The 25,717-nt window shown below is 43.5% G+C and overlaps 2 protein-coding genes across 6 annotated transcripts in view; both read right to left on the reverse strand.

Annotated features, from left to right (window-relative positions):
- GSDME (gasdermin E) overlaps positions 1-8,291 on the reverse strand; it is a 40,540-nt gene extending 32,249 nt beyond the window's left edge. The window contains exons 1-3 of the mRNA XM_077303782.1: positions 8,115-8,291; positions 3,917-4,149; positions 1,513-1,705 (exon numbers count right to left, since the gene is read on the reverse strand). Coding sequence (XP_077159897.1) covers positions 1,513-1,705; positions 3,917-4,127 — 404 coding nt within the window. The 5' untranslated portion in view covers positions 4,128-4,149; positions 8,115-8,291. The remainder of the gene's footprint in view (positions 1-1,512; positions 1,706-3,916; positions 4,150-8,114) is intronic.
- Positions 8,292-12,291: 4,000 nt separating this feature from the next.
- OSBPL3 (oxysterol binding protein like 3) overlaps positions 12,292-25,717 on the reverse strand; it is a 102,131-nt gene continuing 88,705 nt past the window's right edge. For all 5 annotated transcript variants that reach the window (XM_077304608.1, XM_077304606.1, XM_077304605.1 and 2 more), the window contains exons 19-23: positions 23,244-23,388; positions 22,262-22,406; positions 20,916-21,042; positions 19,776-19,898; positions 12,292-18,390 (exon numbers count right to left, since the gene is read on the reverse strand). In XM_077304608.1, the coding sequence (XP_077160723.1) occupies positions 18,294-18,390; positions 19,776-19,898; positions 20,916-21,042; positions 22,262-22,406; positions 23,244-23,388 (637 nt within the window). In that variant the 3' untranslated portion in view covers positions 12,292-18,293. The remainder of the gene's footprint in view (positions 18,391-19,775; positions 19,899-20,915; positions 21,043-22,261; positions 22,407-23,243; positions 23,389-25,717) is intronic.

Here is a 25,717-nt window from a genome sequence, read left to right on the forward strand (position 1 = left end):
TTTATTTCCTCAGAAGGGAATTAAGTAGATCAGAGCACCCCAGTCTAATCCTCTGTCACATTCCACCAAGCAGAGTCCCATATTCCTTCTCTTCTTAATCCAATTCAAAATGCAGCTTTCCAGTGGATTAATTTCAGACATGCTGAAAGCACAATTCCTACTATAAAACTTCATGGCTTAGTTCAAAAGGCTGCGGCTGCACTTCAGTTTGCAACTTCCTTAAGTGGGGGAGAGCCTAAAGAAGAATATGCTTGGGAAAGATTCACACAACCTCGCTCTCACAGCTACCGTGGTCTAGTCAGCTGCAGCTTGCATTGTTGCAGGGATGCTCAGCAGAACAGCACACTTGTCAAGAGGTAGGAGAATAGCAACAGTTAGAAAAAGAAAGGATTGGAGCATCAGTCACTTTTGATGGATAAAAATGTGTGAAAAGCTGTATTAGTATTTGTAAGTGTACTGTTAGAAAATGAAAACACAATTCATTTTAGAGCATTCACTTAACCCATGAATGTTTCCTTGCTTTAAAAAATTGCCCATGCCATGGGAGCAAAGGTAATCCATCATCCATAGTGGTGATCAGCAGTTCCCTGGGTATGCAAGGAAGGGCCACAAGAGACAAACACTGGTACATTCCCTTTCTGCCCACCCACTCACAATCTGCCTAAATTCATAAAATCAGCATTTCTGTCAGATGACTATCTAGCCTAGGCTTAAAAGTTGCCAAAGAAGGAGAACCCACCACCTCCTGAGAAAGCCTGTTCCACTGAGGAAATGCTCTAAGTGTAAGGAACAACTTCCAAATGTTTAGCTGAAAATTCTTTGGAATCACTTTCAACCCATTGGTTCTGGTCCGATCCTCTGGGGCAACAGTAAACAACTCTTATCCATCTTCTATATGACAGCCCTTCATGTATTTGAAGACATCATATCACCTCTTATCTCTCTTCTCTCCAGGCTAAACAGAACAAGCTCCTTCAGCCTTTTCACATATGACTTGGTCTCCAAACACCACACCATCTTCATAGCCCTTCTCTAGACACACTCCAGTTTCTCTACATCTTTCTTCTGTTGTTATGCCCAAAACTGTACATAGTATACCTAGTGAGGCCTTACCAGATCAGAGTAAAGTGGTAATGTTACCTCACATGAACTGGACACTATACTTCTTTTAATACAGCCCAAAATCCCTTTTGCTCAGTGTGAAAAACACAAACTGCACAATGGAGATTGTTAGGAAGGGGGCTAAATGGACAATATTATGATGTCCTTATATAAACCTATGGGGCAGCCTCATTTGTAATACTCTGTGACGTTCTAGTCATTGTATCTCAAAAAGGATATGGTGAAAATGGAAAATGTACAAAAGAAGGTAGTCAATATCATTCAGGAGCTGTAACACTTTTCATATGATGGAACATGCACTGCCTTTCATGTCTCAAATTTCTCCAGCTGATCCTGTCTTTCTTTCACAAATCTTCACAAAGACAACAACTCTAAGATCTCTAGACTGACCTTCCCTGACTGTCCTTCATAAGATTCTGCAGATCAGCTTGCTGCTTTTTTAAATGTCCAAAAGATGAATAGCTGGCCATAACGCCTTTCCCCCCGGCTCCAAGACTGATTTTTCCAAGAGATGTTTCAATGCTCCCACTGACGTAGTCTTCAAACTTTCCTTCATATTTCACAAAGTCAGATTCCAGAACAACTTGAGGGAGGGGTGGATAAAGAGAAAAGAAATCAGAAAAGTCAACTAGACTTCAAAACAGTCATTGTAAAACAGAAGAACAACTTTCCAAACAGAGTAAAATGAGGAATGATCAGATACATTCAGATGGAAAAATTTACTGAACATTCCATCATATTTGTTCCAGCCTGTCCATGCATTTGTGAGCTCTTGCAATCCATAGAACAGAGGCACGGAAGAACCCCAAGGAAACCCAGAAGAAAATGAGAAGAGTTTGTCCATTTCTTTGGGGTCTGATTTCAGCAATAACAGCAGCTCCTCTGGGTGTGCAATCCTCCAGATTACAGTAGTGAGTTGAAAGATTTGTTTCAATTCTTATACCCACGTGTTTTTGCTAACCGAAACCAGCCTCCTCCACATGCTGTTAGTAACCCTTTAAAAGAAAAGACACTGGTGTTCTTTCTTCCTTCAAAGAGCTCACAGCAGTATTTGGTGATGGCTTTGAATAGTAAACCTTGCATAGGAGGAAGGATTAAACCCCTCTCAACCTGCAGCCCTGACCTTTAACTAGCACCATTGTAATTTAGCTTTGAAAGAGGAATGGATATCTACTTCTTCAGTGGTCCTTCACCTGGGATAAGCTCCTCCTCCTCTACATGGCAGAGTCAAGAGCTTTCTTGTGATCCTGTTGGCAAGGGGATTCCTCAGGAGGATTCCTCAGTTCCTTCAGCCCTGCTGGAGGAACAGGACGTGAGCATTGCTTGTGCAGCAAGCAATCTGTGGTAAGAGTTGCTTTTGAAAAAATATTTAATTCTATTCTATGCTTTTTCTTTTCTCCCTTCAACCCTGGGTATCGAAGGGGAGGGGGTAACCAAGTGCTAGCGCCCATCAGTGCTTTTCCATTTTTGTTTCTTCACACTCCCCCGACCAGTTCTCATTTGAGGGGGTGGCGTAGGTAAGCTGCAGTGGTAGGCTCCCTACTTTGAGGCCCCGTGATCAGGGGGCTGGGGGGCAGCACGTGCAATGCACGGCCCTTGTGGTTCCTTTCTCTCTGCCAGTTCTGAGTTTGGGGGGGGGGGCACACCTGCATGGTTTTTGCATTATTTTTCCCTCCCGGCTCTGAGCAAGGGCTAGAAAAACAATCAGCAGCTGGCTGCTGAGCACGCTGGGAAAGCATGAGGCTGTTTCCTCGATAGCAGAAACTTTATTCCTTTTTGTTCTGGATTGGCATTTGTTCCTTTATTTTTTTCCCCTGGAGCAAAAGCAGAACATGGCGGGAAGGAGCCACGGCCGAGTGCTGCAAGCTCAGGGTGCGCTGAGGAGGCCAAGGCCAAAGCCTCACGGCGCAGTGACCACGGGCTGCATTGGCAGCAGAGGCACCAAAGCGAGCCCACCGGGTGGGGTGCATGGCAGGCAGGTGCTGAGTTCCTTGGCTGTCGAATTGGGTGGCAGGGAGTGCAAAACCTGTAGACCTGCTGTCCCCACTGGCCTTGTGGTGTGTGCATGGGTGGTGTAAGGGGACTCAGGAGATGCATTGGCCTCCAGGCTGCGGGTACCTCCAGCCAGGTGATTGGCAGACCCCTTTTTTCAAATCGCACATGTAGTGCAGGCAGCCTTGCTGTGGGGCATGAGACCCCTGCAACCTTTCCTATCAGCGTGGTCTGCTTCCTGTCTGTGGAGCCAATAAAATCAAGCCCAACAGGGTTTTTTTTGTTGTTGTTCTTTCATTGTGGCTACGGTGGGAGGAGTTGAGCTGGTGACCATGACTGGGCTGGCTGAAGACATGCAAGCTGAGGACATGGTGGCTGATTTGGACCTTTCTCAATTGTTCAGCCCGGACCCTGCTACAAGGTCTCATCAGGCCCCAGAAGCCCAGCCCTCCACTGTACCTGATCTCTCCGGGACAATGCCAGGGAGAGTCTGCTGGCCTGGATCAAGGGAGAAATGGAAAGGGAAATAAAGGACTTTTTTGCACAAGCCATCCCTGCTCTCAGGGACTTGGCAAGAAAGAACAATTAACAGTCATCTCAAGTAAATGTTCTACAATATCAAACCCATAAAATGAGTTCATCGAAGACAACAGCCTCATTCAGAAAGTGCAGACTATTTCAAAAAGTTCTAAAAAAAATTGAAATAAAAGGGAAGCAAACTCATCTGCCTGAATTCAGATCTGAAACAACTATGAGTCATAACTGCACTTTGCCTTAACTATACCTGGAGCTGCAGTTTTACCTGGTTTTATGGGGTTGCCTTCAGCAAGCACATCATTCAGTGTCACTGACAAGAGGTGGTACTTGGGCTTCTGCCAGCACCAGGTTTTCTTCTTCTTGGTCACCAAACTCAGCAGCTGAAATTTATCCAAGTCATTGAGTTGTAACATAGGGATCAAGTCTCCTCCATAGTCAACCTCTCTCACAAAATTCTTGGTTGCCTTGGCAAACATCCTCGGAGCCTTGCTTCAGCACCTTGTGGAACAAAAAAACACTCAGGCAAAATACAAGCATCATGAAAAGCAGCACATGCAGTTTACATTTTTAACACAGATCCTGATTTGGCTAGCAGTCTCCAAAACAAACTGCACCTGCATGGTTTTCCAAATCATGTCCTTAACATGGCCATTTCTAATAATCTAGGCTCCACCAGCTAACATGGCTCTGTAGACATCACAAACAAGTGAAAGCCTCTTCTTGACAGGCACAGACCTAACTAACTAGCTAACTACAGGGCTGGCTTGCTCCCTTCCTCTTCTTCCAATGCCCATACTGAAGTCTTCAAATAATTCAAGCACATTGTGCCCTCTGAATACAGGCATCTTAACAAATGTCTACCTTTCCAAGTAAATAGGATTTTTAATCTTAATTGCATCAGTGTTAAAAATCCCAGGAAAGGAAACTCCAATGGTCAGCCTGCATTCAGTTGTCAGGACTAAAAGGGTCCAGTGAGGCCATTCATCTTCAAGCTCAACGTGCTGTATGAGGGGCAGGAGAAAGCAAGCACAAAAACTCAGCAACTACCTAAGTTTGTGTTCAAGCTCCAGTTTGTTTGTGATATCTGAGAAAAGCTTGGGTGTTCATGGGAGAAAGCTTTTTCTGTAGTATGTTTCAGACATTATAGGGTTAAACTATGGCTTCCCTCTACATGTGAATGCAATAGAGACATCACCAAGCCTACACTCCCTGACAAATCATCTGCACTGAAGAGATTTTGCAAAAAAAAAGTTGTCACGTTCACTTTTCAAGATACATGCATAAAAATTTATTAAAATACCTTTGTCTAAGATTTAAACCACCAATCCCTCTTCTGTGCATTAAGAGAAAGCCTTTCTGCTAAAACACCGATGATAGGGTAAACTATCCTGCTTGCAATCCCTTCCACCTGGTAGTGGAAGGTAGTTCTACAAGACTCTGGGAAGTCCTTTTCAGGACAGATACTATGAAAAAGAGCTGCTTCCTAAACATTTTTTTATATATATGGCTCCAAATATACCATTCCAGTAGGAAATAACATGTATTTTAAAAACATGTATTTTAAAAACAGCAGCACATACATACAAATCATTGCTTTTCCACTTAAAGATACAAGGTCCTGTAAACTGAAAGAGAAGTAACATTTTACATGTGCAATCTTCTTATTTGATTACATATTCATGGTTGTACTTGATAGCCCCCCAAATACTATTCTTCAAATAATAATAAGCCTTGAGAAGCAGATAGGAATGAACAAATGGAACGGCAGTCCAATTAGGTGAAATATTTTGGAAAAATATCATGCAATATAGGGTGGTGGGGCAGAGAGATGAAAGCTACAGACATTCACTCATCATTAATTTTACGATCTTATTTTGAGTTAGCAGAAAATATTACATTGCTTTCAAAATTTGAATTTCTTTATAGCATGGTGCAGAAATTTTCAGATTGATTTCAAAAAGGACATAAACTATATGCAGGCAGCATGTTCAGGTTGACTACTTCATAAACAACCTGTGCCAATTTTATTATTTTACGCATGCAACCCTGACTTGTAATGAATGTCTATTATTTTGTACAATCATAGTCTAAATACGGAACTAAAACTGAGTTAACTGCAGGCGACAGCCATGTAGCATGTATAGGAAAAATAGAATAAAAATAGGAAGTGACCGATTCTTAAAGCAGAATATATTAATCCTTTCCCTTCACCACATAACTCTGGAGAAGACAAGATTTGTGTATTAGCAATGTCAAGACCAAACCCTACCTTTTTTCTTTTGACTCTTTTCCCCTTCTGCAAACGCAGCCACTATCATGGCTTTTTCAAGGAGGAAAAACTCTCTAACCCCTTTTTTCCTTTGACATTTTCTCACAACTATGTGAGTTGCTTTTACTTACACTAGGGGTGTGTGTGGGGGGGGGGGCTTACAGGCACTGATATTTTTTCATAGCAGAGTTACAAAAAGCTCAGACTAGCTATTTTTTTCCAACAAGGACGTCCTGAAAGGGTGAAAGAACCTCCCCATTCTGTTCTTTTTGAAAAGCTGCTCCAATGGCTGAATTTGCAAAAGAAAAAACAAGATTTCAAAATGAACACAGAAACATAACATGCAGTTTGGCCTTCAGATCAGCCTTGACACATCAATTACATAGTTATAAATGTAACTGCATTGAATATGCAGAATATAGGGAAGGGCTGGATTTACTAAGGGTGGGAGAACTGCAAACGTCAACTAATTATGCCTCAAGTTTTCTTATCACAGTAATTACATCAGAGTTAGCTCACGCACTGAGGATATGGGAGTTCTTCCTGTGGACACTGTTGAAGGATAAGGAGATTGTAGTAGGTTGTAACTCAGGGATAGTCAACCTGTGGTCCTCCAGATGTTCACAGACTACAATTCCCATGAGCCCCTGCCAGCAAACTTGACCTCAAGGACCACACGTTGATTACCCCTGTTCTAACCCATAAAGTGACAAAGGGGTCTTAAGAGCAAGGCCTAGGAAATCTCCTTCTCCTTTTTAAATCACTTGCCTGAGAGCTCTATGTACCTTAAACAAAGGCTCCCTGCTGTCAGGGCAATCCCAACTACATGGGGAAGCCCTGCATAGGAATGCATGGAGGGTTGTGTTATTTTGACAGGTCTTAAGGTATTATGTGGCTTTTATATTTAGTTTTTGCTGAGGCCCATCGTGGCCACCAACATCTCCTGCAGCATCCCTGCTTTACGCCGTGGGGTTGTTTCCAGGACTGCCCCAAAGCTTTCGGGCATGCTCAGCTTGGGTTGTCCAAACAGCCTTCCTGCCTCATTGCAGGGAAGCAGGAAGATTCTCCCCACTGTGTGGCCATGAGGCAGTGCCCACTATCCTTGCACTGCATGCAGCAGTGAGGCGTGGAGGAGACAAGGTAGTACCTCCCTCCTCCTACCACGGAGCAGCAAGCCTAGAGGGGGAGAAAGTGACTGCCCGCCTTGTGCTGCAAGATAAGGTGTGGAGGTGGTTGGGCGTGGCAATATCTACCATCTTTGCTGCCACAACAAGGTGAGGGGGCCAGGGAAGAAGGAAGAGGGTCACTGCCCCTGTGTAAAAGCAGAAAGGGAAGGAAAGAGCAGGGTTTCTACAGCCCACCACTCGGACTAGGGCAGCTCCCAGGGCTGCTGCTTCCTGACAATTCCACATTCATCGGCTACAGTCAAAATAAGGAAGAGCCTTGCAGCCCCTCAAAAGCTAGCCCATTTGGTTGTGGTATAAAGTTTTGTGAGGCAGAGCCCATTTCATTAGACGCATGAAATATAATTTTGTTAACATTAAATGTTAACATAGATTTTGTTTGCAAACACACACAACATTACAAAAAGCAGAAGTATGATGGGCAGGCACTTAGCCATTTCAAAGCTATATAAAACATGCCTTCGGTACTTAATGTGTGGGTTGGAGATTGAAGAAAACAAATATGATGGGACTAACCTTTCTATAGCTATGGGATGCGCACTAGCAGATTATGGTACTGGGCAACAGGCTAAAACATTTGGAGTTTTGCAGGCTAGTGGTTTTTAAGATCATGCATCAGTAAAACTAGACAGATTATCATTATCCTCCACATCTGGGAATGCTAAAACTCAAGATCACTCAATGAAATGGATGGCCAGTAGCTTCAAAAAGGGCAAATGAAAGTCCACACAACACGGGACCAGTGTGAAGGAATTCATGTGGTTATCAACTGCATAGCAACCCTTAAAGAAGCTATTTAAAAACAAATCCATAGAAGGCTGATAACCCAGACAGCAGAAAGGGGCAGATACCCGCGACCGCTTCCCTTTGCCCAGAGAGGGGAGCCAAAGTTGGGAGATGCTCTAGACTGGGACGCACACAAAGCCCGAAGAGGCCGCCAGAAAAAGCCAGTGAGAGGGACCTGAAGGAGGCGAGAGAGGAGAACGCTTGTCGCGCTTCCCTTTACTCACATTCACAGCCTGGCAGCGACCAACGGGCAAACTCCTCACTGGCGCTCCGTCGCGACTAGCCAGCCGCCCATTGTTTGCAACCCTCCATCACTCCCTGCGCCACGCCTCCTCCTTTGACTTCGGCCTCACTGGGCCTCTGTGCTCCTTCCCCGCCCCGCGCACTCGGGAGGAGGCGGAGTAAACGCTGGTCTGTGGGGCGAGGTACGAAAGGCGTCTCACCTCCGTTGCCTGCGCGCGAGGGTAACTTTAATTCATGTTAGAAACAAGGTAAAAGCCAGAATGACCCGGAATGGCAGATTATTTCTCAAAAAGCAAGAGACACTTGGAGGTGGCTTGCCATTGCTTGTCTCCACGGCATGACTCTTGTGGTCCTTGGAGGTCGCCCAGCCAAATACTAGCCAGGGTCAGCCCTGCGTACCTTCCACAATCTGGGCTTGCCTGGCTCAAGAAAGGTCAGTCTCTGTGTAATCATCAGAAAGACAGGGTTTCTGTAAATAGCTAATCTCGAGAAACCTTCCTGGGTGAAAATTAAGCCATGTCTTGCACTCTGATAACAACGTAATGTGTACGCAACCATAATCTTCTGTAAACTTTCATGACTAAAATGCATATTGAAAAGTCTGCTTTCCTGGGCTGAAAATAAAATAAAAGGCTAACCTGGTCGAGAAGAAGCAAGCTTAAACCAAGAAGGCAACCAAGCTTCTTCCAACCAAGCTAGAACAGAGAGAGAAGCAAGCCTTGTGTCTGTCATTACTTCAGAAAACAACTTTGAAAACCGGCTATTGAAAAAGGAAAAAAATGTGTTTATCTGGAACCCGTTTTGGTTTATGTTTGTACATCATAGATATGAAGGCAATATCTACAGAGTAAATTGGAATAATTATAAACAAAAAACATTTACATTTTTGTACTAGCCAATTGGTTGAATTTTTCTAGTTTGGACTATTCCTTTCCGCCAGCCCTCTTTTGACTTCACCAAACTGGCAGGGATGCATTGTAGTCAGAGGACTAACTTATATTGTATCATCCAACTATTTGTTTAGTATCTAGTATTTTTTCCAGTCTCACCCCCTAAGGACTAATTCAGCATCCATACCCTTTAACTAAGTTTCACAGATGTTCAGAAGCATAGTTATTAACTCTGAATTTATGAATGGATATAGCAATTTGTGGGCTACTGGTAAATTCCTATTTAACATAGACTCATGAAACCCTCAGGAGTTTCAGAGGCCCTTTACACTTCTGGACCAAGCCTTGATTGTAGGCTATGCCCCAGTTGTAGGTATTTCATTGAGGAATTCATTGAGGAAATTTCCTCAGATTTCATTGAGGAAATGTATTGTCACATAACAAAAGGTTTCTGGTTGCTGTCTTTTCTTTATGAAAGCAGCATTATTTGTCAGTTGTGGTGACATCTAGTGGCTTTATGTAGCAAAAATCCCCAGCAATATGTCATGGTACCTACTAGACAGCAAATCAAAGAATGGTTGTGATACTAAGAACAGTTTGCTGGAAGTAAGTCTAAATAAACTTACTTACACTAAATAAACTTACTTACACTGAATAAAATGTGACCTACAAACTTCTTATGATTGCTTTCGAAGTAACCTGGAGGCGCCTACCTTTTGAGGCCCTTTCACCTATCCCGGTTTGTAGCTGATCAAGTCAGCTCTGACCCACAAAAGCTTGAGCCCAGAGGAACGTTAAGACCAGCAAAATTTATTCGAAGTGTAAGCCTTTGTGTGCACAGACACTTCCCCAGGCACAATGAAATGGGAGTTACAAATCCACACATATAGGCGGAGAGGGGTCCATTAATGAATACATAGTTTAATGCAGATTTGGAGACCTTACAGACATAGCAAGCTAAGTTTATAAGGCCTACCCTCTGCCTATATGTGTGAGCTGGAAAATTCCCATGTCATTGTGTCCAAATGCACATGAAACTTACACCTGAAATAAAACTTTGTTTGAATCAGAGCTTACTGGCTCAGCTGCAAACTGGGACAGGTGAAGGTGCCCAACTAGAAACGATGACATCCTCGTGTCCAGTGCAGAGGTGCCGCTGCCATTTTGAAGCCCAAAATGAGTATATAAAAATGCCACAAGAACCTGCAGCTCATCCCATCTCCTGTTTCACCTTTTAACAATGTATTCTTTAAATACATGTACTTCACCCATTCAGTTGAAATTCAAACTATGAAAATTATAAGTGATGACCAAGTGCTGTCTTAAGGTTTAGAGATGAGGTTCAACAACCTCCACAATTTGTGATATCATGGCATTATAGTGGGAGAATATGGAATTATGCATTTGGCAATTTCGATCTGGTGAGGCTGGCTGTTGTCAGAATAGCAAAATCGTTGCTTTGCAAAGAACTGGCAAGAGGGGACATGTTTAAGCAACAGGGGATGTGATTAAGGATCAGCTAAATCAGTGGTCCCCAACCTTTCTGAGGCTGGGGACCGGCAGGGTAACTGCCCCGCCCGCGCATCGCACATGCGCCATGTGCGGCCAAAATTGTGCATGCGCGGCACTTTCGCACATGCACAGAAGTGCCGCGCATGCACGATTTTGGCCGCGCATGTGCGCATGCGCGGCCCACACATGCACAGTGCGCGGCGCTGATTCCCTCTCCCTGCCCTCCCGCAGTAAGATGCTTCCCGGGCCGCAAGCTTGCGGCCTGGGAAGTTTTTTACTGCGGGGGGGCGGGGAGAGGGAGCTGCGGCCCGGCGCCATGGCCTTGGCGGCCCAGCACCAGACCGCGGCCCTCAGGTTGGGGACCACTGAGCTAAATGACATCTTAGAACACATCCTAAAACTGGGATGTGAAATCACTGGGACATGGAATTGAGGTCACTTTGGGTGGACAGGTAGTTGTGAGTTCCTGCATTGTACAGGGGGTTGGACTAGATAACCCTGGAGTTACCTTCCTACTCTATGATTCTAAGTAATAAGATCTTATCCAACTGAAGCTGCACCATGCAAGTTCTGCTGATTTGGTAGATTTGGCTAAGTATTGTTAAACTAGCAAGAATTCCCGGATGTTTTAAAAGAAGCAGTGGTTTGCCCGCTGCTCAAAAAATCATCTCTGGACCCACGACAGCAAATCAATTATCGCTCTGTCGCACACTTAGCGTTTCTGCGGAAGATGTTTGAAAAGGCTGTCGCACACCAACTGTCAGCATACTTGGAAGAAGCTTCAGTCTTAGACCCATCTGCCTGGGTAGAGAAAGTGTTAGTTGCCCTAATGGATGACCTTCATCACTAGTTGTTCTTGGGTGGGTCAGTGCTGCTTGTATTATTAGACCTCCAGCAGCGTTCGACACAGTCGACCATGAACTTTAGCTCAATGCCTCACTGATGCTGGGATCAGAGGGACTGTCCTTCAGTGGCTGATCTCCGTCTTCCAGGATTGTGGACATTCTGTGTACATGTCCACCTGTGGCCACTATCTTTCCCACCCTGCCCATCATTGGCCATATGTATAACTTCCACCCATTCAGGCAACCCTTCCAGGGCCATCAAGAAACCCTAGTATCAGTATTTCTTGTCCATTTTAATGGGTTTTAGTAGGAGTTTTAACTGGACACCTGTAACCCGCCATGAGCCTGCTCGGGAGTGATGGGTAACAAATTAAACAACAACAACAACACTTAATAATAATAATAGGGTTTCACAAACCCCTGGTTGACAAAGAATGTTCTATACTGTGGGGGCTGCTGGAATAGTTGAGGAACTCCAAAGCTTAATAGACTAAAACCCAGACAGAAGTAAACTGAACGGAGTATATCATTCAGAGAGCTGCTTATCAGGGCCTGCAACTAACACCCCTCTATTTTCACTCATACTGGGGACCATTTTCCTATTTAATTAAGCCAGTTTACAGTCTCCCACGTCTGTGTGCAGTCTTATCCTCTGTGAAATTTGCAGCTTTTCAATCCATGTTATGCTGTGGGATTTCTACAGCATGTTCTTTCGTTTGGTTCATTAATCCGGAGAGTGGGCAGATGTTACAGCAAACAGTTGAGCGTTTTCTATTGGCAAAATGTAAAGTGATCATGTCTTCAGGAGACTAAAATCATGATGCATCAGGCTTCTAATAGTCCACTTGGAAGAAATGCTCATAGGAGCCACTGAGTGTGGAATATATTTTTAAAAAAAGCAGAAACCAGCATGATGTTTTGAGATGTAATATTTATTAACATCTAGATAATGTGGTTACAGGAATAAAAAGCCTCGTATTTCACACAGTAAAATGAGCCAGATCCATTACAGTCAGCACATTATATGAAAGAAAACAGATACAAGTGGAAGACGGGAATACTGCAGCTATGAAGAGACCAGAGTCTCATAATGTAGCTGTCATACTCGTGTCAATATGGTACAGTCCTGTCAACAGGTTCAAGTAAATACCTTTCAAAACAAAACGAATGCATTGGGAGATTATTCATACAGTTAAACATTTGGAGCAGATGAAACATGCATATGTATGAGTGTCTGTCCTGAAATATAAATTGGAAACTGGTATGTAAGAAGGTAGGTTTGATTCTGAAAGGACAACAGCTGCATCCAATTCTTACTGAATCGGTAGAAGCTGAGGGAAGCATGAGGTTCTCAGAAGCCACCCACGGTAGCTATCATTGAAAACAATTCTATGAAATTTCTCAAAGGCTGACAAATTTATAAAAGGTGATCTAATGTGCCAACTACTTGCAGACAGAGATCAGAATTATTACAGATTTATTCCTCTTAGGAGATGAAAAAAAATATTTTCTCTGAATTAATTCAGCTAGAATGAGAGAGACTGATCTATTTGGACAATTTATATTCATCTTCTGGATCTGAAGGGGCTTTAAATATGGAGCGATCTTTTCTATTCTGTTCTTCACAGCCACATAAAGTGACTTTAAGAAGGGGATCATATAGAATATTTAAAACATTACCAGAATAAAAGCTATTAAAATCTTCCTTAAATTTCCTGTGATATCCAGAATTCTGTATATTGGAGCAGTGGACTAACAATGAACTCAAAACAATAGCTCAGAAACTTTTAACATGAGCTCCTCATTACCGCCAATTGGGTGGATTCATTGCTGTATGGATTCATAAATGATACATCATAACCTGTTGGAGACAGTGAAGGTTTGTGGATGAAAATATTTGGGTTAGTTGACCCATGATTGTGCATCAGCACAAAACAGCCAGGGATTGGAAAAGGCTGACAGCCATTCTGTGAAGTCCTGTCCCAGCAACTGCTTATATAAAAGGAAAAACAAGATCACTCCAGCAGTCGAACCAATTCTCTGTCAGTCTGCCTTTTACCACTTCTAGAAGTAGACCAGTTATTCCACATTTAGAAGAAGTTCTTATATGCCGCTTTTCCTTACCAGAAGGAGGCTCAAAGCGGCTTACAGTCGCCTTCCCATTTCTCTCCCCACAACAGACACCCTGTGGGGTGGGTGAGGCTGAGAGAGCCCTGATATCACTGATCAGTCAGAACAACTTTATCAGTGCCGTGGCGAGCCCAAGGTCACCCAGCTGGCTGCATGTGGGGGAGCCCAGAATTAACCCCGACTGGCCAGATTAGAAGTCCGCACTCCTAACCACTACACCAAACTGGCTCTCTATTTACTGACAATAGGACACTGGGAAGAAAAAATAGATGGTCTGGCAGTCTATTTTTAAATGGTAGAGAAGACAACTTTTCTCCAAGCTAAGGCTGTGAACTCAGATATAGGTAAAGGTATCCCCTGTGCAAGCACCGGGTCATGTCTGACCCTTGGGGTGACGCCCTCTAACATTTTCATGGCAGACTCAATGCGGGGTGGTTTGCCAGTGCCTTCCCCAGTCATTACCGTTTACCCCCCAGCCAGCTGGGTACTCATTTTACCGACCTCAGAAGGATGGAAGGCTGAGTCAACCGTGAGCCAGCTACTGGGATCGAACTCCCAGCCTCATGGGCAGACAGCTTCAGACAGCATGTCGCTGCCTTACCACTCTGCACCACAAGAGGCTCTGAACTCAAGATATATTCACTAGCAAAAGTGTGACTCACTTGAAAAGAGGAGAGGGCGGATACACCCACAGTATTCCAACATTAAAAAAAGCCTCCGTCCCCTGTAGTTCAGTCTTTAAAAAAAATAAAGATACTCCCACAGAGAAATAAACTAGAAGATGGCAGGTGCCTTGGAATTAAATTTATTTGTATAACTTGAAGCTACTGTTTAATACATAGGAATCTTACATACTTAGGAACAAGGAAGAGCTCTAGGACAGGAGCATGTGGACAGGGAGAGGCAGAGTTGAGTTTATTTGGCTTAAGGTTTCAGTAGACAATCCCCATACAGACTTCCTTCTATAGGGACTAGAAATGTGTTTTGAATGGGGCTTTAAAAACTTTTAAGTGCACAGAATACAGTTTTCACCCCATTTCAGATGTGCACAAGAGAAAGTTATTAATACATGAAGACTAACACTGGAGTTTGAGTCATACTGATTTTGTGCCATATCAGAATTGTTCTGCGTTCTATCCTTGCTTGTAATGGGAACTCCGTAACAACTTCCATACAAGGAATATTTTGCGACACAGCCTCTGAATTTTGGCGGCTTATTCGGGCCTCTCCAAATGATGTCGCCAACCTCGAGATGTGGCCATTTTTAAAGTGCGATGTGATAAATCCAGGAAAGTGCGATGTGGTAAATCCAGGAAAGTGGATTTACCATATATATAAATTAACCCTCACTTATTTAGGAAATCCTGCCATTGCCATCAAGAAACTCCAGGGTTTCACAAGACCCTTGTCTACAGGGAGCCAACTGGAGGAGGAGAACAGCACAAGTTGGGGCTTTGGGGGGGGCAGGCAGGCAGGCGGAACAGGATCTTGAAACCTCAGGAGAGGGGAGGGCGCAAATTCCCTTTGCACCAGAGGCCAGTCCCTGGAAAGAGGCCAATGTCAGCCCTCCTCCCTGGGGGGATCTTTTACTAGGCCAGCACAAGGAAAGCCAAGGAGAAAGGGCCAGAGCCATCCCACAAGTCCATGGGAGAGGTATGTGGAAGGAGAGTAAGGGTATGAAGGCAATGCCTCCCCCAGCTGGCCTATTCTGAAGCTCTTCCTGAGATAAGACCCATAGAAAAGGAAACACTGATGAGAGGGCTACAACCCCAGATTCTGTCCTTGTGCTGACAGAACCTGATAAGGACTGCTTAATGTATGCATTGACAATATGCTCAGGGCTCATGAACAATGATTGTGCTTCTCTCTTTAATAGTTACATAAATATTTAAAAACTGCTCTTGGACTATACAAAACAGATCGTATTTCCAAAGGACAGTAACAACCACACATTGAAAGCAGTAAAGTTTGCAAAGGCAAAATTAAATATTTATTCTTAGTTGACTATAAATATGGAGACAGTTTGTGTGGAAGATTGTATAACACAAATTATAAACATATATATGATAGGATGGACTTGTACTAAAAAATTCAAATAAATATATAGGTGGCATTACCGCTTTACCCCGCTCTGGTAAGATCTCATGGTGTTCTGTGTTCAGTTTTTCTAGAACAGAGCCCCCACCCCTCACAAATTCCCTATCCACACAAAGTCCCAAACTTAAAGAATGATAGAATCAGAATAATAGAGTTGGAAGGTGATTGTAAGCCGCTTTGAGACTCCTTCTGGTAGAAAAATGTGGCATAGAAGCCAACTCCTCCTCCTCCTACAGTTATCATCATCGAAATAGGCTTTGAATACATGTATCGCTCCCCCACTGGACTTAGTTTAAAGGCCTCCTCACCAGGTCTGAAAGACTCTTTGCAAAGACATTTTTTTCCCTCCCTCGTGAGGTACAAATCATCTCCCGATAGAAGAGCCTCATCATGGTAGCATGATCCATGGTCCAAAAACCCAAATCTTTCTCAATTACACCAATGACATAGCCAGTCATTTATAATTTTTCCGTCCCTTCCTAAGCCTCTGCCATTAACAGGAAGAACCACCGAAAACACATAGTCTCATATGCTCCACGCTGCACCAGGCAGTATCATTTGTCCCCAAATGAATGAGCAGGAAGGGATATCTGTCCTTGGGCTATACAAGTCTTACCACCCTTTCCGTGACATCCTTGATTCTTGCGTCAAATAGACCGTTTATGCACTGGAGGTTTCATGCTAGGCTGCAGGCTGGAGTGTTAGACGCCCACCTCTTCCTGCACCAACATGGGGGAGCATTTGGGCTGGTGCACCGATTTGTACTCCTGCACAGAAGCCAGGGCAGTGAAGTTCCCAGTGCATAAACGGTCATAGACAGCATACCTCCTGAGACAACAAGTCCAGTTGACACACTTTGGCTTCTGCTCCTCTCAGTAGGGAATCCCTAATTACCAGCACGTGTCTCCTAGTCTTAATACGTTGGGGAGCAGAAGAGATGCATGTGTAGGGCTGCTCATTCAATAGGGATGTTCCCTATGCACAATAAAGTTAATAGCTCACACTTTGAAATGGAATTGGGATGCACAGTTATGCATTATAAGCTTGGAGAAACAGGAATGGAAAGATTACCTACTTAACAATAACAATTGTTGATTTTAGAATCAGGTGGGTAGTCATGTTGGTCTCAAGCAACAGAGCAAAGCTTGCATCCAGTGGAAAACATAATACCCAGAATTAAACTTTGTTAGTCTTAAAAGGTGCCATTGGACTTGAACTTTGTTTTGTAAACCAATAACACTTTCGTCTCAGTTGGCATGTGACGGATCCAAAACCTGACAGAGCAGATCTGTGTCCCAGGCTGCAGTTATTTTGAGTACTTGCTTCATATAATGTGTAATGTGGTATAATGTGGATTTTTTAAAAAAGAAAAATAATATACAATATTTCTACCACCATTCAAAAGTGCTATTTCATCTACTTCCATTTTCTTTTCTAACGTGTGCATGATACTTTTACTACACATACAAAAGATACAGGAAAGACGTACAATCATTTTAGTGCAGGACACTTATATACCTAAACACAAACATTTAGAAGGAAGATCGTGTATTCCATACATTTATCTATAAGGCAGATGGTCAGCTTTTAAAAAAATACTAGATATTAAATATGCTGCTCAGAAGAGGTAGAAAATCTTATCCCCGCCCCTCCCCGAAAACAACGTTGTCTCTTAAAACAGATATTTTGCAAATGTTTAAGAAGAAGAATTTTTTTCTCTGGCAGGATCATGTACCAGTGAAACAAAGAACTCAGGTTCTTTAAAGAGTATGCTTAAGATAAAAACAGAAAGGTCAGTTTTTTCAGGTTCTAGGTAAAGAGATACAATTCTGTTAGGTTAAGTTAATCTGAAAAAGTACAGTCAAAGAAAAGTAAGCTAATATTTTAAAATCCCTTAAAAATTATCACCAGAATGGGTTGCAACTGAATAGTTGCAAGGATCTTTTCTTGGATTGTGCCCTAAGGTTTTATTCATAGCGTGACCCATTTTAGGATATACATTTGGGATATTTCCTGTGCAAAGCCTTGCTCACATGAACTCTGCAATGGCTGAAATTCCATTAATTTCAACAAGGCATAAAATGCTACTAAATGGCTGTGCCTGTCACATGTAAGGCAATAGGAACCATTAATACTATTTACCACTTCATGCTGTTTCTTAGAATGTGTTATCTAATGGAGTAAAAATAAAATTTTAATACATTTTCCAGGCTCCAGGACCATCAGCAACTCCGATGGTAAGAGGCCTACAAATATACTTGACTCCCACTTTGGTAGCTTACTGACATATTGGGGGAGGGAGTACAGCATCCATTTTGCATTTGTAGCACAGCTGACAACCTCTGGCTGGTATTGTCTATCACACAGTTCAATAAGGCATGTATTAATTCTGAACTTAGCATTATCCTTTGGAAAAATAGTGTTAAAGCTTCTCTCCCCACCCCGCCCCAGTCTCAAACATAGCATTCAACAGTAGTTTATTAAGTATCTTAAAGAAAACTAGATGTTTTGTACATTTGGAGGGAAAAAACATAGTTACTATCCAAAACAGAAATGGAACACGGAAAATGTGTGCCTAAATTAAGCAGAATACTTAAGAAGATTAAGGTGATAATGCAGCATTCCTCTCTTATTAAATGATGATCAGAGGGATTAGCAGCTAAATGTCTATTTCTTTTGTCCTTTCTCACCACAGAACAGAATGATCCAGCTTAGCAAAGCCAGGATTTTTCCTCAATTCCAGATAGGTGCCATTGCTCACCCAGGAGTCATCTGCAGATTTTCTGTCAAACAATAAACAAAAGGTCTTTTATCTTCCTGCTAACACAAGTGCTTTAGTTTTGCTACGTATATTATTTTATAGATCTTTAATTTTGTGAGGGGCTAAAATACCTGTTATTTTCTTCAGGGAGCTCATAGCAGCATATATAGGGTATAACTTCCTGTGCCTTTAAATGACACAATCTCAAGCTATCACATAGTCATTAATGGGTCTGACTGGGACCTGCGTCAATCAAGTTCAAGTCCCTGCTCAGCCATGGAAGCTCCCTGAGTGACTCCAGGCCCAATTCTCTCTCACAGCCTAAGCTACCTCACAAGTTCATGGTTGCAAGGATTAGATGGAAGAGGGGAGAATGATGTGGTAAGCTGCTCTGGATCCGACTTATGAGGAAAAGCACTTCCAGACTAGACTTCTGTAACTTGCTCTATGCAGGCCTGCCCTTGACTTTGATCCGGAAATTACAGTTGGTACAAAATGCGGCTGCTAGGGTCCTCAGTAGGACACCATGGAGTGATCTTTGATGACTCCCTTTCTATGGAGGTTCAGGTCACAAAGGTAGCCCAGATGGTGTTTTTTCATCTGTGCCAAGCGCGGCTAATAGCATATTACCTGTCTTCTAAACACCTGATCACAGTGATCCATGCAACGGTCACTTCCAGGTTAGACTTCTGTAACTCGCTCTATGCGGGCCTACCCTTGGCTTTGATCCAGAAATTAAAGTTGGTACAAAATGTGGCTGCGAGGGTCCTCACTAGGACACCTTGGAGGGCCCACATTCAGCCGATGTTGCATCATCTCCATTGGTCACTAGTCTGCTTCCGAGTCAAGTTCAAGGTATTGCTTGTAACCTTCAAGACTATACCCGGCTTGGGCCCTACTTATCTGCGGGACTGCCTATCTGCTTATGCCCCCCACAGGGCACTCTGCTCTGTGAATATGAATTATCTAGCTGTCCTGGGTCCCTGGGTCATTTGCCTGGCCTCAACCAGGGCCCAGGCATTTTTAGCCCTGTCCCCAACCTGGTGGAGTGAGCTCCCGGAAGAGCTGAGGACCCTGTTGGAGTTGTCAGCTTTCTGCAGGGCCTGCAAGACAGAGCTCTTCCACCAGGAGTATGGTTGAGGTCAGGTTGAGGTCCCCAGAGTTACTACCGGGGGACCCCCTCAGTGCTGGTTAGATCAGGATCCTCGCTCCTAATGAGAGAACTCCTTGACTGCAAGTTAGACAAGGGGTGGGAGTTTAGAACTCTTATTTTATCGCCATCTTTTAATGTGTTAAGGGGATTTTAGGGGTTATTGTTTTTATTGTTTTATTGTAAAATGCCACGAGACAAATTGAGAGCGGCACTATATAAATTTGAAAATAAATGAATTATCTTAGAAAAAATACCTGAAAAATCTTGCTTGATGCTCTATATTGTTTTCCTCCAGAACTTTCCTCCTGTCCCTCTGTAGCTGCTCAATCCTCTGCTTTTGCTCTTCTGCTCCTTCAATATTTCCTTCTTCCAGAAGTCTATAGCACACAGGATAGACAAAGAAAGCACAGGATATTTCAATTTATGACCCTCTCAGGGCAGAATGCATGAACCTCACAGTAGAACCTGGAGGATTTAAGAGATCACGTATAATGTAGTGGTTAGAATGCTGAACTACAGCCAGATTCAAATCCTCACATGCCATTAAACACATTGTATGACTTGGAGCTAGCAACTTAACCTAGCCTAATACGTCTCAAAAGGAAGGAGCGATATCTGCAGGTCTGAGCTCCTTGGAAGGATAGAACACCCTACATTAGACAGACTTGACCTTTGCCCAACACTCAGACTGCAAGTTGGTTGATTCTAGACATGGATAGAACACCCTACATTAGACAGACTTGACCTTTACCCAACAAGTTGGTTGATTCTAGATATGGACAGCAAAGGTGGTGAGAAGTGACTGAAAAGTAGCCACCAGCATTTCTGGAGGCTGTCAGAGATCAGTAATCTGGGGACACTGTTTACTTGCTTAATCTCCATTGTGCTAATACAAATGACATGCAGGATGGAGCTCTTCCACCAGGCTTTCAGTTGAGGCCAGGTTGCATACTGGGCTATAAGATTGGGTCCTCCAATTCCCTTTTAGCATCTGGATCCCCCTGGGGCCATTCATCGCCCCAGTTTATATCTGTTGACACTGCTGGGAATAGGTGAGTGAGGAATATGGGTCTGTTAGGAACTGTTATGCCTGCCATCTTTGTTCTTAAAGGGGGTTATTTTATTGTACTATATTGTAATATCGGCAAGGTGGTAATCTTGCCGTCTCATATTTTTATGTTTTTATTGTTGTGAACAGCCACGAGCTAGTTGGTCTGGGAGCTGGTGGTATAAAAATGTAATAAAAAATAAATAAATGATTGATTTATTGCTCCCCTCATCCCCTTGATGGCAGACACACCACACGCTGGGTTGTTCCTAAATCTGAAGGCTCAAAGACAACAAAAAACATGTCATTGTATAAATTCACTATATGAGAGGAACAAATTTACTACCTTTGGTCAGGTCTAAATCTGGTGTCACTAGGCGGAAGCATCAGTCTTGTGGCTGGGTCCAGTTCGTTTAATTCTAACGCAAATTGTGTGAAGCCATACCACTTTTCGTAATCTTTAGGCATTGGATCTGTAAATAAAAAATTACTTCAGTTTTCACCTCAGGTCAAATCCAACACACTTGTGTATTAAAGACCTGACCGGTGGTCTTTAAGTAGTGGCTGGACAAATATCATGGATGCTTTAGGCTGATCTTGCATTGAGCAGAGGGTTGAACTAGATGGCCTGTATGGTCCCTGTCAGGGTTGAACTGGCCCAATACTCCTGGCACTGCTCCTGGCTGGAGGACAACACCTCTACCTGCACCCGATCTTCTGGCCAGCCTGCCTCCCTTTGGCCACACATTGAACCCTACATGCAGGGAGAAGCTTGGGGCCCCCACAATGGCGATACCAGGCCTGAAGGCAACGGGGGATGAATGAGGGGTTTTGCCTGCATTGTAGTGGACTGCATACCAGACGGAACCATGGCTGTTGCTGCGGGACACATCCACGCAATGGTCCCTTTGGGGGCAATGGCGGGAGGACGGGTGGTAACGGGATGCTAGAGTGGGACGGGTGCAGCTCTGGTCTAGGGCTTGGCGTCTGGAAGAAAGTTCACTGGGAGCGGTGGTATAAAAATCCCACAAATGAATAAAATAACCTATTGACTAACAATAGTGATATAATTAAATATACTTCTCTTTTATCATACACAGCTTTCCAATAGTACCCCCTCCCCATTTTTATTGCATCAATGCAGGTATAAGCTATAACTACTGCTTTATTGGTCCTGTGATGTTGTTATACTTGGATATATTTAAATTGTACTTATTTTTCCCAATAACACTCCCCCTTCCAGCTTTTGTCTCACCTTTCATTTTGAAGCCACACACATATATATTTACAAAACTATATAAACAAATGAGTGTTACAGTCTATTCTGCATACAATTCTTAAGCCATGTCCCAGTAGTCATGTTAATTAACCACCAGGACTAAAGGAAAACAATTCATAGTTAAGCATTGTTACTTCATAAGCCAATACTATTATTCCTGCCACATAAGAAAGCCTTTTTGAAATAAGAAAGGAAAAAGTCAGTCTTAACCTTTCCTTTAGGAATGTGCTAAACAAAGCAAAACATGGTGGCAAGGAAGGACACTGGTGCTTTGTGTTCCGCTTGCCCCTGGCTTTTTTTAGGGGGTCCCAGTTTTTTTAGGGGTGTGTGAGACACTCAGGACTTCTCAGGCCCCTAATTTTTTTAAGGACCCTGCCCTATTCCATCTGAGTATAGGCTAGGAAGTCACTAACTTGCTCTCCAGATACATGTTGGTGAAGATGGTGTCCCACAGTATATACTTTCATGCCATTTTCCAAAAAGCCGATGTACTATTTTCCCATTTTTGTCCAAAACGCTGCCTTCAATCTCATGAACATTGTGATTCCAGTATTTTGCCTAGAAATAAAGTCAGTGAAACTAAAATTACTTTCAAAAGCATTTATTAACTTGCTATCTTGGATATTGTGACACACAGAAATAACAGGCTGATTGTAGTTGAAATGGCTAGGTGAGGTGGGAAAAGACCATGTTTTATAGCTGATTTGGTTTATTTTTTACTTGGCAAAATATCCTGACCATCCTCTTTGTGGAAAGGTGGCATAAAAATGGTAAATTCTGATTGAGGGTGAGGAATCCTACTTTTCCTATTGCAGAAAATGCTCCGAGGGCCACAACGAAGCCTCCCCCCTCCCCCACAAGTCCCCTGCTCTGAGGGCCACGCCAAAGCCGCCCCCGGGTCACCTGTATGTGCCGTGGGGTGGTGCCGGAGTCAGGAGCCACTGAGCAGCTCCTGACTCCAGGGCCAAGGAGCCAATCTGGGAGTTTTGATCCTGGACTTGGCCCACCCCAAAGCCCCTTACGGTTTTATTAAGAGGGAGAGATACTCCAGCCACTGTGTTGATTCTCTGACCCTTTTAGCTTTATAAAAATAATAATAGACTTAGACCAAATCTGGCCATGTGAGACTACTACACAAGAACATTCAACCTTGGAAGAGAAACAAGGGGGGTCATAAAATAATTTTCAAATTATAAAGTCTACCTCACCATTCCATTTAGCAATTGGGTTGCTCAGGATAAACTTTTGAAGTATAAACCTACAGTTTTACCCTTCTAAATCCAATGAAGTCAGTGGATTTAGAAGACTATAACTCTGTTTAGGATTGTGCCATTGGTCACCATGTTTCAAAAACACCATATATGAAAAAAATCTTGATGTTGCCAAGAATCGCACCTTTATGAAAGTAAGTTTGCAGTGACAGGTATGATCATTCAGATTCTTTATCATGATCTCTCCATAATGTTCGATCCATCGCTGGCCACTTAAAATGTTATGAATGCAAGATGTCACCTTATTCCACTCGTAATGGTCCCTGAAACTAGAATGCAAATGGGAAACATTCATCTTGTCACATATAAAACAGCTAATAATAAATGGTTAACTAGTGATGATTTAGTTAGAATTACTGTCTGCAACATCTTATCTTTTGCTTCCTTTTGTATTAGTGAGGAAATGCCTTCTTAAGGGGGAAAAAAACAGCATGGCACTTTGGGATTAAGATGTGAATTAAGTTTTCAGAAATGCCAGTACTTCACAAAAAAAGGATGTACAGGAGTCACAGATTAGTGGCAAAGCTTTGTATACAAAGGTCTGAGGTACAATCCTTGACCTTTCCAATAAAAACAACCTCAGATGGTGGAATCTCTGCTGAAGACCCTTGAGAGGCATTGCCTGTCAAGAGTAGATACTACTGGGCCAGAGGGACCATCATCCAGTTTCACTTGATTCATTAATCAAAATATTTCTATAGAAATTACTGAACATTTTATTAGAAAGAGTATGAACATAAACACTGAAAGGATATATTAACTGAGTATGTTGAAAGTTGCAATATCTAAGTATCGCAACCTCGCAATTAAAATAATTGCTATCTCAATTCAAAGTTCACCTCCAGTATACAAGGCATAACAAAAATATTTTTACTGAATAACCAGAAGGGCTGCGTAGTCAAAGTGGTGGATTCTGCTGCAGCACATGGAGGAGGCAGGGCCAGTGGGCAGAGCAGACTGGGTAGAGGCTAGCCATCTGTTCCTCCCCAAGAATAAAGCAGGCGAGCATTCAAATGGGGTTTTAATAAGAGCTTCCATCAGACTCAGCCTTCTTGTAGAGGGATGTTGTATCATCCCCTGTTCTGACCACCTGCTTCCCTTCACTGACCCTCATGTTCACCATTCACCTATGTTGCCCCCAACTCCTCTCAAAGGCCACCTCTAAATCCACACCCAGCAGGCATTGTCATCCTGGGAACCAAGGGAGCAGTCTCTTGCCTCATCTCCAGCTCTTATCCTCTTCAACCCAGGACCATGCCTTGTCCAGTCAAGGCTGCAGCTGAGACTACCATCTAGCTGTAGCCCATGCTATGTCCTTCAGACCAAATTCTGGTTGTGACAGAATTGGGCATGTTCTCTTGACCTTGGTCCCCTTCTGCTGTCTTGCCCATCCCCTTTCTCGCAAAGATACGTGAGCCAATAAGGTATCTTTTTATATTGGTGGTTTATTTTTGCCCCAGGCTTCTTAAACATGACTCCTTCTCCATTGAAGTCCAGGGTGTCACCTGCTTCCTGTCGGGTAGGCAGTTTGGTGTAGTGGTTAGGAGTGCGGACTTGTAATCTGGCATGCCAGGTTCGATTCTGCGCTCCCCCACATGCAGCCAGCTGGGTGACCTTGGGCTCATCACGGCACTGATAAAACTGTTCTGACCGGGCAGTGATATCAGCGCTCTCTCATCCTCACCCACCCCACAGGGTGTCTGTTGTGGGGAGAGGAATGGGAAGGCGACTGTAAGCCGCTTTGAGCCTCCTTCGGGTAGGGAAAAGCGGCATATAAGAACCAACTCTTCTTCTTCTTCTTCTAGCTGCCACCGTTTTTCTCTTTCCATAGGTTTCCAGCTCCGTTTCTCGCTTGCCTTCTGGTGTTTCAGGGGTAGGGTACTTTACTAGCCTTCTCCCTGTGGGCTTGCAGAAGTTTTACCACCATTTTCAGTGTCTCTGGCTTCCTGCAATCCTACCTTCTCGATTTTCACAGCTTTCTCTCAATGCCCCTGGGCTGTTGTCTCCCTGTGCTGCCTTCCCTGTCCCTTTTGTTTTCCCCTTGTCTTAACCCCTTTTCCTCCCCCCCTTTTTCTCCCCGTCTCTCCCTCCTCATTCTTCACTGTTTGGCACCCCAAGGGCTGTTGCTGGGGCAGGGTATGGTTGTTCTTTGGCTTATTTGCTTCTTTCACCAGGGCCCTACTTATCAGCTGCGCCAGCCTCTCCTTTGCCTGGTTGCCGCTGCCATTCTGCAACCACGCCCATAGTACAGGGACAGGAGAGAATTGCAGTTGCAAGTCTCAGGTGGCCAGCTGCTACAGCGTCTCCTTCGCCTGGTCACTGCCCTTCTGAAGTCATGACCAAAGTTTGGGGACAAAAGAGACTCATTGCTGCAAGTCTCAGAGGTCCATTCCCATCCCAGGACACCTGTCAATACAGGGTGTTTTTTTTTCTTTTGAGCAATGGCAAAAGATAACCTTTGGGGATTTTATGACCATTTGGTCACTTGTTCATTAAAAGCAGATTCAAGATAATGAGCTGCCCACATATAGTAAGGGGTGTGTATGTGTGGTGTGGAGCAAGGCAGGCTGAGAGTAGAGTTATGACCAATGGGAATCT

This window comes from Paroedura picta, chromosome 11 (genome assembly GCF_049243985.1).
Source record: "Paroedura picta isolate Pp20150507F chromosome 11, Ppicta_v3.0, whole genome shotgun sequence".
Classification (NCBI taxonomy): Eukaryota; Metazoa; Chordata; class Lepidosauria; order Squamata; family Gekkonidae; genus Paroedura; species Paroedura picta.